Here is a 14,100-nt window from a genome sequence, read left to right on the forward strand (position 1 = left end):
CAGTATAAAAAGTTACCCACATTCCAGATAGCTCTGGGTAGAAAGGGTTAAAAGTTCAAAACTTTCTCACCTTAGAGGTTTCCATATATTATGAAGAAAATACATTGTGAGGTTGCCGTCACAGCATTGATGTGCAGAGCGGTTAAAAAAGTGAGACATGGGCACTTATACAATGTCTTACAAAAAACATCATAGAGAAATAACAAACAATAACAATTTCAGGCAACAAGACCACAGGATAGCAAGTTAACAAACTTTTTAACCTCTTTTTTTTTGTTTTTTGTTTTTTAAATATTAGGGATTTATACAAAACACATAATAAAATACCCATGTTATCAAATTACTTCTCACAAGAAACACACTGAAGCTCTAGGAAGGAAGTACCTTTGGAATTTGGCACTATATATTTTCACTTTTTTTCTTTAAAAGAAAAAAAAAATCACATTTTGCTGAACACAAACACATCTAAATAGTCCACAATAAAAAAAAAAAAAAATGACATCAATGCTTTACAAGCCAACACAAAACTTATTCTGGAATAGGTTTTTTTTTTTTTTTTCCCCTCACATGAAATTTTTTTTTAAGCAAACATTTTTTTTTTTGAAATTCTTTAAGTAAACCAATTCTAAACTTGTCTTATCAACAGAGAACATTAAGACCGTAAGACTCATGATGAAGCCACAACTTAATTCACAGAAGCACCAACGTAACACAGTTTACAGTAACCTTTCTCCTGTACATTGAAACAGTATAAAATATAGGTAATTTCATGTGCATTAAACCATGGATTGTCTAACTGTGAGTCAGTTCAGCAAAAGGTGACACAAATAGGTAGCATTTGCCCCAAAACAGGGTAAATATTTTTCTTATACTAATCTACAAAAAGTGGTTCTATATATATATCTTAATGAGAAAGTGAGCCACCTAAAATGGCCTTATCAAAAAACTTTACACTGCCTGAAAAATGTAAAAACTATTACAGACCTCTAGAGACTTAAAATCAGACAGTTTTTTTCTCAAACTGTTTTTGGAAGTAGTCTGTTAGAAACCAACATTCTGTGTCCCTGGACACATATTGCTATTGTTACCAGTGACCGGGAAGAATGCCAATCCCTGTATAATACTTTCAAGTCTGTTTTATGAAAAGAAAAAAAAAATAAGAAAGAAACGTTTTTGCCACAGGTTTTTTCTATAATTAATTTGTCTAATAATAAATTTCAGTCTTGCATGAATGCAGCAATGTTTTTCACATTGACTTCCCAGAATTCAATAGCTAGATGAGGTCACATGCAAATTTCAAAGGTCAAACTAGATCAAAGGTCAGTAGGAGAACCAAATGTGATGTGAGGTCAGAAAGACATCAGAAACAATGACGGGACGATGAAACTTTTTTTTGAGACGCCACAGGGACATGCTAGGCAAACGGTGAACTAACGGGCATGAAGATGTCTAGGGAGAAAACAAGGGAGAGTAAAAAGTTACACAGAATCTACGCAGCAGCAACAAAATCACTCTTAAGGGTGCAGGAGAAAAACTAATGCAAATCTTAGGTCATTAGGGAGTCTACGAGCCATTCGCGTAATTTGCATTTCTTACAATCTTTATCCACAGCACAATGGAACCCCAAGAGAATCCATCCGGAGGAGGAGAGGGGATGGATTCTGGGTGTTTTGGGATGGGGGCTGGCAAGGGACAAGGGGAGAGGATCCAGTTTCAACGGATGTAACATATGGGGAGAGTCAGACGACTGAGCTGTAAACTAGATAATGGAAGTTACGAACAAAATAATCAGACAGATACGAACAACGAGAGGATAAAGCATGAACTGTAGGCCTAGGGTTCAACGGTGAAAAAAAGCCCATTCCTAGAACGATTCCTCTAGAGACTACTTCAAAAGGATCTAGCTAGCACAGAGAACTGCTCTTTAGGTACCCAATAAGTTAACAATAGGCAATAAATAACTTCCATTATTTCTGAGGCAGTAAAAATTTTGTACAAAAATAGAAATGCTTTTTTTACAAATAAAATTTACAGGCCTGTGGCTTTCTTTTTTATTTATGTATTTATGTATTATTTATTTATTATTAAATTTATCTTTCAAGAAACATCAAGTATTTTCACTCATTTTTATTTTATTTTTAAACCCTGTAGCTTTAAGAAACAGATCTCTAAATCTTTTTTTTTACATTAATCCTTTCTAAAAACTAAAAATAAAACAACGAAATAGACAACCAGTATAATAATCTGACCAATAAATGTCATGTTTCTTTGAACCCTAAAATAAAATCCTACTTGTTAAAACAGAACCAAATGTAGTGGAAAGACGTTTGTGTTGTTTTAAGTGCTTCTCCTGGCTTCTCTCTTGCGCTACGCCACCACCTTAACCTCTAAATGGTTGGCGCCCTCCTCGAGGGTGGGCGTGGACAAGGAGGGGTGAATTCTCCAGGCAGTGCTCTGGGGCACCAGGGGTCTCAGAGTTAGAATTGCACATTAGCCTTTGTTTGCCTTTTAAATTCTCAAGATGTCATTTATTTATGTGTGTTTTTCTTAAAAAAAAAAAAAAAAAAGCAAAACCGAAGAAACAAAAAACGAAAACAAAACAAAGGTAAAAGGAGATTCAAATTGCAAAACAAAGGAGAATACAGTGGCACAACTGGAAGAGGAGTTTACTCAATAGAAACAAGGTAGCCCGAGTTTTAATTATGGCGAACGGGGACGGGGGAGTGGGAAGGGGACATGGAGGCCTTATTGTAAAAATAACCGTCTCTCTTGGTAAAAGTTGGCAATGTGGTCCTCCTCTGCCTTTCCTGTTGAGAACAGGCTGGCTTGTGGGACTTACCCTAAGAAAGCTAAAATAAGAGCAGGGAGCCTCTGGGGTTAGGATCAGTAAGGTTTGCTGTCGTTTTTGGAGCGCTTCAGCTGGACCTTCAAGCGTTTCATGCCAATCTGAAAGCCATTCATAGCCTGGATAGCAGCTTGTGCAGACACCGGATTGTCGTAGCTAACAAAACCTGGAAAACACAAGGGGAAGGAGGGTGGGAATCAACATGGAGAGGGAGCAGGGCGTCACGGGGTGGCTGGAGAGGTAGCGGAAAGTGGTAGGTGATGTGCATGTCCTGTGGGCTCCGTGCCGCGCCACTCAGCTCACGGTGTGCCTACCGTGTACGGACACGCGGTGTTTATGGGCAGCACCGGAAATCTCCGCTGAGAAGCAGGGAGAAAAGCTGACGCATCACGGCAACAAAGCCCGTCTGTGAAAAGCTACATCTCCCAACTCCCGGCCTCTTTTGTTTACCGAACCCTTTTGAGAGAGCCCCGGGTTCCCTGAAGTGGTGCTCATGGGAGCACAGGGATACATACTCCAGGGTTCAAAGGGCCCCCCAGAGGCTCACAAGTCCCAACCCAGTGAGGTTTAAAGGCAGGGCTGGTGACGGTGCCCTGCAAAGATCCTGACTTTCATTCCAATTCTCCATCTGTATCCACAGAGCCCATACCCGTTCCTCTGTCGGATGGGGTCAGTTAGTGAATTAACTCTGGAGTAATTTATACTTGGTTTCTAACATTGTGGAGTTATTTCTGGGAGGAACCTAGGGATCCAAGGGAAATGCTGGGCCTTTTTTCCATAGCTCAACTTCCATTTTCAAAGCTCCACTGAATTCAACAGACTGGAAATCTCTGCCTTGCAACCTCTAAGAATATTAAGAGTGAACAGCTCAGGGCATAAGAACCACCCTAACAGACTTCCTAGCATCTTTCTCTGTACCAACACTCACCACCAAAATGGCAGGGAGGGCAGGCTTCTGACAAAGAACCAGTGATGCTCTGCAAAGACCCAGAAACAATTCTGATCATATGGTTTGTTCAGACACTGGGGGTGGGGGTGGCAGGATACCCGCAAAACTTTCTTTAGTTAATGCCGGTGTAAAGCTGTTGAGCTTGTACTGTCCCTACTTGGGGTTGAAAGGAAGCCATTATACGGAGTGCATCTTCGCTCTGTTAAGAACGTTCTGTATTAGGCTTCTTCAACGATCTAGTATTAAAAGTCTAAAGCTAAAGAGAAAATTCCTTTACAAACTAGAGGAGGAAGACAGGGACATAAAATATACCTTCAGCAGAGTTCTCAGCTGATAAAAATGAGCATATGGTGTAATGCAGCAAAGCTTTTCCTAGTCAGCCTGTATTGCAAAATGGGGGTATAGATTTTTGACTAAATCTAATTCCTGGTATGGGTGATCTTGAATCCAAGATTTTTGCTATGATTTTCTCCTTTCCTTCTAGGTCTTTATCCAGAAGCAGCAAGATAGTTAAAGAATGGAAATGGATCAAGGGTGAAATGGACAACGAAACCTGGCCACGAGGTTAGTTAGCATGGAAGAATGGGGTACCAGCTTATGACAACTCTGGCCTCCCCTCTCCCTGCCACCATTAGGCTGGCTCACTGAGAAACGTAGGTATGGGATGCTGTAGCTTGTGACAAAAATTGAAAACAGTGCGTAGCATTGCATACAATTGTCTGCTGATATTCATAGGCGTAGGTTGATTACACACTGGGTGAATAGTTTGTGGGCTGATATAATCTCTTTTCAAGGCTGTACATATTTTCTTAAATTCAGACCCTGAAGCACAATCCCTTTCCAATCTCCAGATAAGCCCAGGACATTGTTTAGCAATGAGTATAAAAATCTGGTTCAAAACCTTGTGCAGGGAAGCTCCTAACGGTAAGCTACCCAAGTGCACACTCACCCCCTATGTAACCACTTACTTTCCACTTCACTCGCTCACGAACCATCACAAGGGGGTTTAAGTAGCAGAAGCCATAGTGTATTGAGTTCAGGCTGACAGCCTTTCCAGTTGGGTGAAAACTGACTTTCAGTGGTTGCCATACTAATTCCCCTAAACACAGAGGCTTCAGACCTTGCTGGTTGATAGCACAGAAATTAGAAAGGTGTTATATGATAATGGGGTTTTAGAAGCCGAAACACTGTCTTTAGATGAGCTGCCCATTACCAGTGAGAAGGATCTTAAGTTTGAGTACCACCCCTCCCACCTCGCTGTTTTTGTTGATACCATTCACTTTCATTTGCGTTTCCACTGGTCTGTATCTATTTCGCTTTGTTTTGTACGGCTGCTGCCTACTACCCATGTGAATTACTAAACTGGAGGAATGATTCAGGCAAATGTTCTATTAAACTGGGCCACGACTTGTCAAGTGAATAATATATACTCTTAACATTCTGGCCTCTAAACCACTTTGGGGGCCCAGAAGGGTTCAAAAAGTAAAACACGAAATAGACTTAATGAATGCTGTGCTTTTGCTATAAAACATCAGAGCAAGGAGAGAGCGGGCCTTACTCTCTCAGGGAGGAAACACTGCCCCAGGAGGCAGGGTCTGGGCTCCTTGAGGAAGGAGGTCAAGCCACCGAGGACCTGAGTTTTCCAGCGTTCTCGGAATTCCTGTAACTCCTGTGCTCTGCCTCCACTCATTCAGTCCCTGCAGATCCTGTCATTGCAAATTCTGGCTCCTGAATCTCAGCACAAGCAGCATTTCATGTGACTGTGAAATACCTCCACGGCCTGCCCCGGGGCTCAAGGAGCTGTGGTGGGCAGCGTAGCCCCAGGCCTGCTGTGACGGGATGTGCATTCTCGTGAGGGTTCATGTGAGTGTATGTGGTGCTGAACAGGAGCCTCCCAGTACGACATGCTACCCAAAGCCACAGTGTCTGAATCCTACTGGACCCAGAAGGGCCTGGAAACCGTGGCAAAGGGTCTGTAGTGCCCTTCTGTATCAGGGTAGCCTAAACTACACTACAGTCTGTTAAGTGTATTTCCATCTGCTAAAGCTGGCTTCAGACCTTGGGGCTTAAAGAGATTGCTGCTGCTCTATAGTGAAAGATGATTAGATGTATGGAGCAAGACGCTCTAATAGCACAGGATACTGCAATACCTAATGTATAGGCATTTAATTTCCCAGATCCTTTTTATATAGCCCCTACCTCTGCTTTTGATTACACGACTTTGCCCAATCTGCTTACATGGATCCAGAAAACCGGAAACGGCACCACCCAGGGAAGGCCCTATCTGGACATCTAAATGTTTGCCATTTACATTTTCCTTCCCATGACTCCTCACTTGGGAATGAACTGTGATATTCTGGCTTGGTTTCTTTTGCATACCAAAGCACTTGCTCAGATTGGTCTGTTTGTCAATGAAGACTTTAGCAGAGATAACATTTCCAAAAGGCATGAACATCTGCAGAATGTCCTGGTCTCCAAACTCCTGTGGAAGGTGGTAAATAAAGAGGTTTGCACCCTCTGGACCTAAAGAGGAAAAAGAAATCAGAGTAAGGTATTCTTCGCTTCTTAGTTCCCCAGGCCTCTTCTTAGGACTGCTTTAACAACAGGCTAAGCGTGTGCCTTCCTCTCATACTAAAGGGAACGAAACAGATGTACACATGTCAAGTGCTGGTATGTCTTTCAAGATGGGAATCACCTTTCAGATGTTCCAATTTCCAGAGACACTGGTCTGTGGCTCGTATTTGCTTAGGGCACATAGTTTTAGTCTCTTCTTCGTGGGGATGAGGGTGGCTGCCGTAGGGTAGAGCTGGGGAGGAGAATGCAGGTGTGGGGTTTTCCCGGGTGGCTGTGTTTTTGTTGTATGTATATACTGTTTCTCGGGAGTTGAGAGTATCCTGTGTGTTCTAAGCAAATTGCAGCAATTTAGAGTAATGGATATAGCAGTAATGTTGCTTGGATTTCTCAATCATTTACCTAATTATCCATCCAGTTTTGATTTGCCAAATCTCTTAACACACAGTCTAATAATCATTTTTATTAGAAATGACTGGCAATGAGTCAAAGCAGGGAAAAATAGGTAGCTAGAGTTTCACAGGCGTGATAGGAATTATACCACTGGGGATTAGCCTTGGAAATGAACGCACAAGGTGCCGACTCTAGTCAGAGACTGAACTCATCCAAGCTCCTCACACTCCACTGTCACTTTCCAGAGAAACAAGAAGCAAGGGCAGAGTAGGGAATGTCTTCCTAGCTATGCTGGTTAGAAAGGTAGGCTCTCCTAAGTGTCTTCCCGTGCACTCTCCCCTCTCTCTATAGCCACCTGCACAAGAACCATCTGAAGGTTAAAAGGAGCAAAAAAGGAAAAGGAGGCAATCTGAATGACCTGGTGGGAAGTACCCATCTTCTAATAGATAACCAGCAAGAACACTTTCGAGGCTGAAGGCTGCCTGCGGTGGTTACAGATCTTCCCCCCACTGGTTCTCAGAGGCCCCGGGGCTAGATGCCTCTAGGATGTTCCAGGTTCTGGGCCTGGTGTCCCCTGGAACCAGCACTGCCCGTGGGGCGGGGACAATATATGGGTCTACGAAAAGTAAAACTGGGGTAAAAGAACTTTGTGAAAATAAGAGAAACATCTTCATAAAGAAGAGTCAAACCAAGTTTCTTCCCACAAAACAGGAGTGTTCTAATGCGTAGGACTTGTCACAAGGAAGTCTTCTTGAGGCAAATGTCTAAAGCCACACAGGTGAAGCCTTTCTTATTTAAGTGCCAACGTGACCACTTTAATTTTCGGTGTCACAGGTTGCACAGACAAAGCCATGTTCCAGTGCAAAGGAGGCAGTCTGTATTTAAAGGGACATGCTTGCAGGACTTAGGGCCCCACATGTGTCCTGGTTTAAAAAAATTCTTAAGCAATCCAAACTTAATATGGATAGATGTAAAACCAAAACAGTAGAAATGGGTGCTCTGAGTGGTACTATGCCAGGCACATCTTTTGCAATACGTATATTGGGCAAATCTGGTGCCATCCAGATTTCCTATTCCTTTTAGATAAAAGATCCAAGTGCACAAATGAGGATTTAGGGGACCCACTTTGATCTGTGAAGTCATCTCAACTCCTGAAGCCTGGGGAGAAATGCAGTTTAATGTGCTCTGACAGATTTACTGGCCATGCCTGGATAATCCTGGCATTCTAGAACGCTAGACATTCTGATTGTATCTGAGCCAGAGACAGGACCAAGAAAATACAAAATGGTAAATCTAAGGAGGTTTTGTCTTCTTGTTCACTATTTTCTCAGGTAAAACTGCCACCAGCATCTCCTAGTGTATGACCCCCCTCCCTCCCTGGTTTTTCTTTACCCAGCAACAGTTTGATTTTGCAAACTGCCAAAATCGTGAACACTAAAACAATCTGAGGGTTCCCCCTATGTATCCACCTCTACGTTTAGTAAAAACCTGACAAATCACATTCCTTGGAGTTTCCTAGTACACATTATTTTTTACTTCCTAGAGTTGCTTACATGGTTGGCCCCAGCTGGGTGGGTGCTCACATTTTGTATTTCTCATGGGACACCTGGTCTAGCATGGAGTGCTGGGGTATCTGTGTCAGCCAGCCTATACCCACCAGCTTCTGCTCAGGCCTCCAGAGGCTCTACCTCTGTGTGTGTGTGTGTGTGTGTGTGTGTGTGTGTGTATAAGCGAGAGACTTGCCTCCTGTAAATCAGGGAGTATGGGAAGGTATAAAGAAGGTCAGAGGGTATTTAGGAGGGACAGGAAAGGTGGTCAGTGTTCCTCATCAGCTTTCAGAAGATTTAGCTGGGCAAAATATCAAACCTACTTTAGAAAACAAAGCCAGCCTGGCTCATTTTCCTCTGGGAAAATATACACTAGGATACATGACTAAACACATCACTTGATTTTCAACTCTCTTGACTAAAGAACAAAACTATGGAGTAGAAAGGCTAAAAATCAATTCAGTAGTGGAATTCATCTTTTTTCTTCTTCTTCCCCTTTCCAGTATAATGTGCCTTGAAAACAACAATTTAGGTAAAACTAATATTAAGATGGTTTAAATTTCTTGAGCACACATCACTGGGTGAGAAGAAGGTGATCAGAGGAGAGGTAGGAGGAAGTGGGAAATTATTTAAAAACACTCAACAAGCCAAAAAACACCACCAACCACAAAAATCAAGCACTGAACCTTGCTACTGGTAGGCCCGATACCTAAATGTCAATAATCATTCAGTGGGTGGCCATTCTTCATGTTAATCCCCGAGAGTGAGCTACTGCACAGGCTATCCTGAAAACTCAAGGCATGGGCACTGGGGGCAGTGGAGGAAGTGTTTGGGGCCTAGACTTCACCCTTGCACTGTTACATGCTGAGGCCACCGTGACTCAAGTTTTTCAGCAACAAGGGTTATGTGGCTTGCTGGAAGGCCCTGATGGGACAATGGAGAAGTGACCGGCATTCTCTAAAAATCACGTAGGGACCTGGCTTTTATGTTCTTTCCTGAGAACATTCTTATCTCATATACGCCTCCTACCACCCTTATTTGTCACTATTTGGGTAGTTAGATCCTGGACAAAGGGACCTCAGTGCAGGCTTTTCTTGGGGAAACAAGGCATATATGACGTGCAGTCTCCCCACACCTCGGGAGACACAGTGGACTGAACAGTTGTGCAGCTCTTTAAAAACCTACATTAACAGTCACAGCTGAGAGTAAAGAAACTTTCATCTATCTTTCACTTTTACCGGTCTCTTAAGATTAGAAAAAAATCTTTTTTTACACATGAGTCTCTTTAAAGCTGTGTCCCTTTTAAGGTTCACTTTATAAAGTAAAACTATTCTATTTCTTGTAGAACACCAGATTTCAAGTCGAAGTTTGCACACAAGAATAGTTTGGAACTGTAGGGTGAGGATAAAGAAGGGGAAGAAATTAAAATGTCTTCAGTGCTTCCCTACCGTAGCTTCTTCCCCCATGCTGTAACAGGTCAGAAAGAGAATAAACATAATGTTGCAGATTTTGCTTTAAAGAAACCAAAAGGAAAAAGGGAAAAAGACAAGCTGTCCCTCTCTGGACTGGCTCATGAACTATTTTACAATTAGCTTTAACTCATTCTTAGTATTAACTTCCTGATATTCAGTTTGCCTTATTGGCAGAGGAGCAAGACAATCGGTCACTTAGTTACTTGCTCCGAGGACCCCCGATTAAACACGGACCCAGTCGATCCTAATGGTGGATCTGATCATCACCCTGGAAAGCCTCACCTGCCGAGAGGCAGGCTCTGTGGTCCCAGGGCTAGTGGACGCTGAGAAACCCGGGATGTGCCTGAGAGCGCTTTGCCCACAGGAGACTCTCCGTTCACCCCCTGCACTCATGCGGAGTTGAGGTGTAAGGGGAGAAATCCTAGATGGTCCGCGCCGACTCGGGAAAGGGGGTTCCTGCAGCGTTTTGAGGACAGCAATTCCTAAGTGATTGCGTGTAAGGGTGCAGTGGGGGAGAAATCCATATTGGGAGGTAAAAGAACGAAAAATTCAAAGATAAACGGACAAGGCTGAACAGGAGGGGAGAGAAGATTCAAACCAATGGTTTAGGCCTGTTGTGTTTCTTAAAAGGAAAAAAAAAAAAAACCCCAAAGACCCGAAAAAAAAGAAAACCACCACAAACCCCAGGAAGAACAGAAGTACGCTAACTGCCCTCTTGTGACGCCGGCCCCATCTAGCTTCTCCGAAGGCCGCCGCCACGGTGGGTGTTGCCCGCCGGGCCCGGGCCCGGGCCGGGCACCTACCTTCCTTCTGGCTGCCCGCGGCGCTCTGCTGCTGCAGCAGGCTCTGGCTGTACAGAGTGGGCAGCGCCGCGGCCGCGTACTGCTGGATCCCTGAGTAGGCCTGCGTGAGGGCGTCCATGGTGCCCGCCGTGCCATTCGTCAAGCCCGTGGCGCCAAGTCCTCCGTTCAGAGCCGCCATACCTGAGAGCATTTGAGCAACTTTACAAAAAACCCAACAATAGAGAAGAGAAACAGCACTTTTCATTAGTGCTTTCCAAAGGAAGTTAGAGAATCATTTGACACACGTACAACAGCAAGTGCATGCAGCCGGCACACCAGTGAAACCGACACGGAAGGAAAAACCAACGATGCAGGAATACATCAGCATGATGGTAAACAGACCACGCCCCCCAAAGCCCCCTGAGCAATGACACCCTCACTCCCTAAGGCCAGCGATCAAAACTCACAGAGGCACTACCGACAGACAACACGTCTCCATTCCATGCGCTGTGCTACTGGCAAGTCCCGCTATCTTTTTGAAATGAAAGCCTTCTCCTTGGAGCTTAGAAGCTTGGAAAAAAACATTAGTGACAGAGGCTTGTAACATCTGTACACTTCAGTCCACCTCCTGGGCCCTCTGAAGGGCCAGGGGATGGCTCACGGGTTGGAGGAGAAAGGGGTAAAACTGGTGTCCCTAGGCCATCTGACGAGACGGTCCTGGAGGCCAGCTCTGTCCTCGGTGAGCCAGCGTGCGGGCAGTGCCCTTCCGGCTCTACGAAACAGCGGAGGGATGGTGTCAAGGAGGAGGACCTCAGGGAGAATACGCAAGCTGATCAAGAATTAAGGCGAGGAAAAAATGTGGACCCTTACCCTAATTGCAGAGAACCAAAGCTGCTTACGTAGTACAAGGGGCTCAAAAAAGAACGGGGCCATCTTTAGCAGCGAGTAGACGCGTGCACATGTGCAAGGATTTATCAGTGCCCACGTAACCGGAGTTTCTACCCACGAAGGAGCTCCAGGTCATGTTTTTCAGTTAACTGAAGGGATACTCGTGTCTGTAAGCTGGATCTTGGCCAGTAACGGATGGGAACTGGATGCTGTCCAGCACCTTTTTCTTGGATCCTGGCTGCTCTTTTGCTCTGTTATGGTTGCTGACTGTGCCACATTTTCCCTGAATATGGAGTCAAAACAAGCAATACTTTTATAGAGTGTTAACTTTCATATGAACTCAGGAAATGGAAGAGGTGACATCATAATTGCTTTTAGTTCCCTTTGTGACTGAGACATTAAAAAAAAAAAAAGGTTTCTGGGAAGAAATTATTGAAAACATTAATGAAACACTTGAACGGATTAGGGCTATTGATAAGGGCTGTTAAAACACCTGAGATGACTAACTGAAAAAAAAAGTGGTAAGGAGTCTAATGAGGATAGAGGACTAAAGATGCTTAGAAATTATACAGAGGAATCCAACACTAGAATCATGTCACCATCCATCAGTGCTCCTGCCTGCCATCCACAGGAGACAGAGCAGGTGGGGAATGTTCTTACTCTCGACACGACTGTTATTCTGATAACTTCATCTCTTAGGTTAGAAGGAGTCAGACCATGGCCTAACAGCAGAGGAAATGCGTAGCGCCTCGGGCCTGGTCCCCTCGGGGGGGGGGGCTTGAGGAGACACAGTGGGCCCTAAGAGAAATTACCAAGCACAGTGTCCTCGGTACAGACACGGCATTGGGCTGGGGTGCTGAGGAGAGTCTGAAGCACAGGAGAATGGAATAATAAGCCCGCAGAGAGGAAGTCCTCGCAGGCAGATCTAGCAAATTCAAATTAGGCAAAAAGGTGTTGGCCAGCAGAGGTCCTGAGGACTGTGCTTGAGGTTTCTTATTGTGAAGGAGTCTGTTCTCTTAATTTTTTTCAGTCATGGAAATAAATACTGTTAAGGAGCTTAGAACTAGTGTGGCCTCCTAATTAATCCCTCAAGACACCAGCTAATCCCATTTACCTCACCCAGGCTTCTCTCTTCCACCCCTGCCATTCTTACGGCTGCCGAAGGGCTGGGGGGTGATTTCTCTTTTCTCCTCTGGTCTTATTTTATCCTCACCTCCCAACATTGGTGTGAATGCAAAGAAACATCGGTGTTTCTTTTCTAGAGAGGCGGGAGGGCGTAAAATAACTCCGGAAGAGCTGGGCACAGTTAAGTGCCCTGTGTTTCATTTCTGTCAGGCTGTTAACAGGTGCTAGGGATACAAGTGGTTGCGCCACGTGGCCCAGCCCTCCAGAAAGCCGGATTCCCGTGTAGGGGGAAATTCTAGTAAGAGTGAGTGGTGACCTTGCGCTCTACTTACACCCTGGGGCGAGGGTGCATCACAGCCCGCAGGGCCGTGTAGAGCACAGCCGAAGACCAGCCCGGCTGCCATCCACGTCTCCGAGTCCCCTTGCCGTCACTGGAACAGAGCGCCGCCACTTGCTGGTACCCGGTCAGCTAAGGGCCTTAAGAGTTTGCCGGCCCTGCCGCGTAAGAGCCTTCGGAGTGCCTTCCTTCGTAGTTCCCGAGGCCCAGCTTCTCCAAGAGGTGCTCCTTCGCTGCAGTGGTCTTTGGCGCCCCTGACTCCCTCCTTCTGTGGCACGGGATTTTTTTTTTTTTTCCTTCTTTCTTTTTAGTCATCCAGGTTAGGAGAATTTTCTTCTCTTTCCCCCTTTTCGCCAACGGTTTCCCCCCCCCCCCCCCTTGAAACACAGAAGCAGAATGAACTTCAGTGCTCCTGAAAGACCGGATGGGTTTCAGGACCAGAATTGTTGTGAGGCTTCCGGCACATCGCCGCTGTTCTGCCTACACTTCACAGTGGTTGACTGTGTTTGGACTAGATCTCAGGGCAGATCTCCTTTCTGAAGGGTTGGCTTGCTTCAACTGATTCCATGCACTTGGGAGGTAGCCGTGGCCGGCCTGAGCTGCCTGAGGTGGGGAGGGAAACGGAATCGGAGGCATCAAGCAAAGGGGGTGTTGATGTCAAAGAGGGGACTAGCAAGGGCTCTCCGGCTTGGGGCTTTCCTTCTTCATGGTATAACCACCCTTTTGAGCAAAAAATAAGTGTCACAACTCTGACAAGTACAAGTGCAGTGAGAATATTTAAAACCAAAACTATCCTGGAGATTCTGGGGGTATGTGGTTGTCAAAGACAAGGTACAAGAAGTAATTGATTACCTGGTAGAATTTGAAAAAAATCACCCAGGGAAGATTTATATTAAATAATTATTCTGTCAAAGATAACCCCTGTCAATTCAGCTGCTGGTATCTGATTACATGTAAAAACTGTGGGCAGTAGAAAAAGAAGTTTGAAGAAAATTAAATTGAATAAATGCTTCCCCTTAAAAGAGTAGGGATTTTCTTTCAAAAAGCCAAAAGGATCGGTCATTTCATCCCATGTAATCTAAATTCCCACGCATGCTGTTTGGATGAGGAACAAAATGACAGATGTGGCAACCTCAACAAGGGGAGGTCTCTGCGCATGGGCAACAGAGTCTGCATACCCTGCCTGTGAGA

The 14,100-nt window shown here is 44.7% G+C and overlaps 1 protein-coding gene across 11 annotated transcripts in view; it reads right to left on the reverse strand.

The window, feature by feature from the left end:
* Nucleotides 1-370: 370 nt before the first annotated feature.
* The window catches only part of CELF2 (CUGBP Elav-like family member 2), an 835,274-nt gene continuing 821,544 nt past the window's right edge, over nucleotides 371-14,100 (reverse strand). For 6 of the 11 annotated variants that reach the window (XM_040451476.1, XM_040451479.1, XM_040451473.1 and 3 more), the window contains 3 exons: nucleotides 10,581-10,778; nucleotides 6,174-6,317; nucleotides 532-3,011 (listed from right to left, as the gene is read on the reverse strand). In XM_040451476.1, the coding sequence (XP_040307410.1) occupies nucleotides 2,884-3,011; nucleotides 6,174-6,317; nucleotides 10,581-10,778 (470 nt within the window). In that variant the 3' untranslated portion in view covers nucleotides 532-2,883. Of the gene's footprint in view, nucleotides 3,012-6,173; nucleotides 6,318-10,580; nucleotides 10,779-14,100 lie in introns of all 11 variants that reach the window. The other 5 variants (XM_040451472.1, XM_040451470.1, XM_040451469.1 and 2 more) reach the window with 4 other exon arrangements.

The sequence above is a fragment of the Herpailurus yagouaroundi genome, unplaced genomic scaffold, assembly GCF_014898765.1.
Source record: "Herpailurus yagouaroundi ecotype Mexico unplaced genomic scaffold, PumYag 203, whole genome shotgun sequence".
Taxonomy (NCBI): domain Eukaryota; kingdom Metazoa; phylum Chordata; class Mammalia; order Carnivora; family Felidae; genus Herpailurus; species Herpailurus yagouaroundi.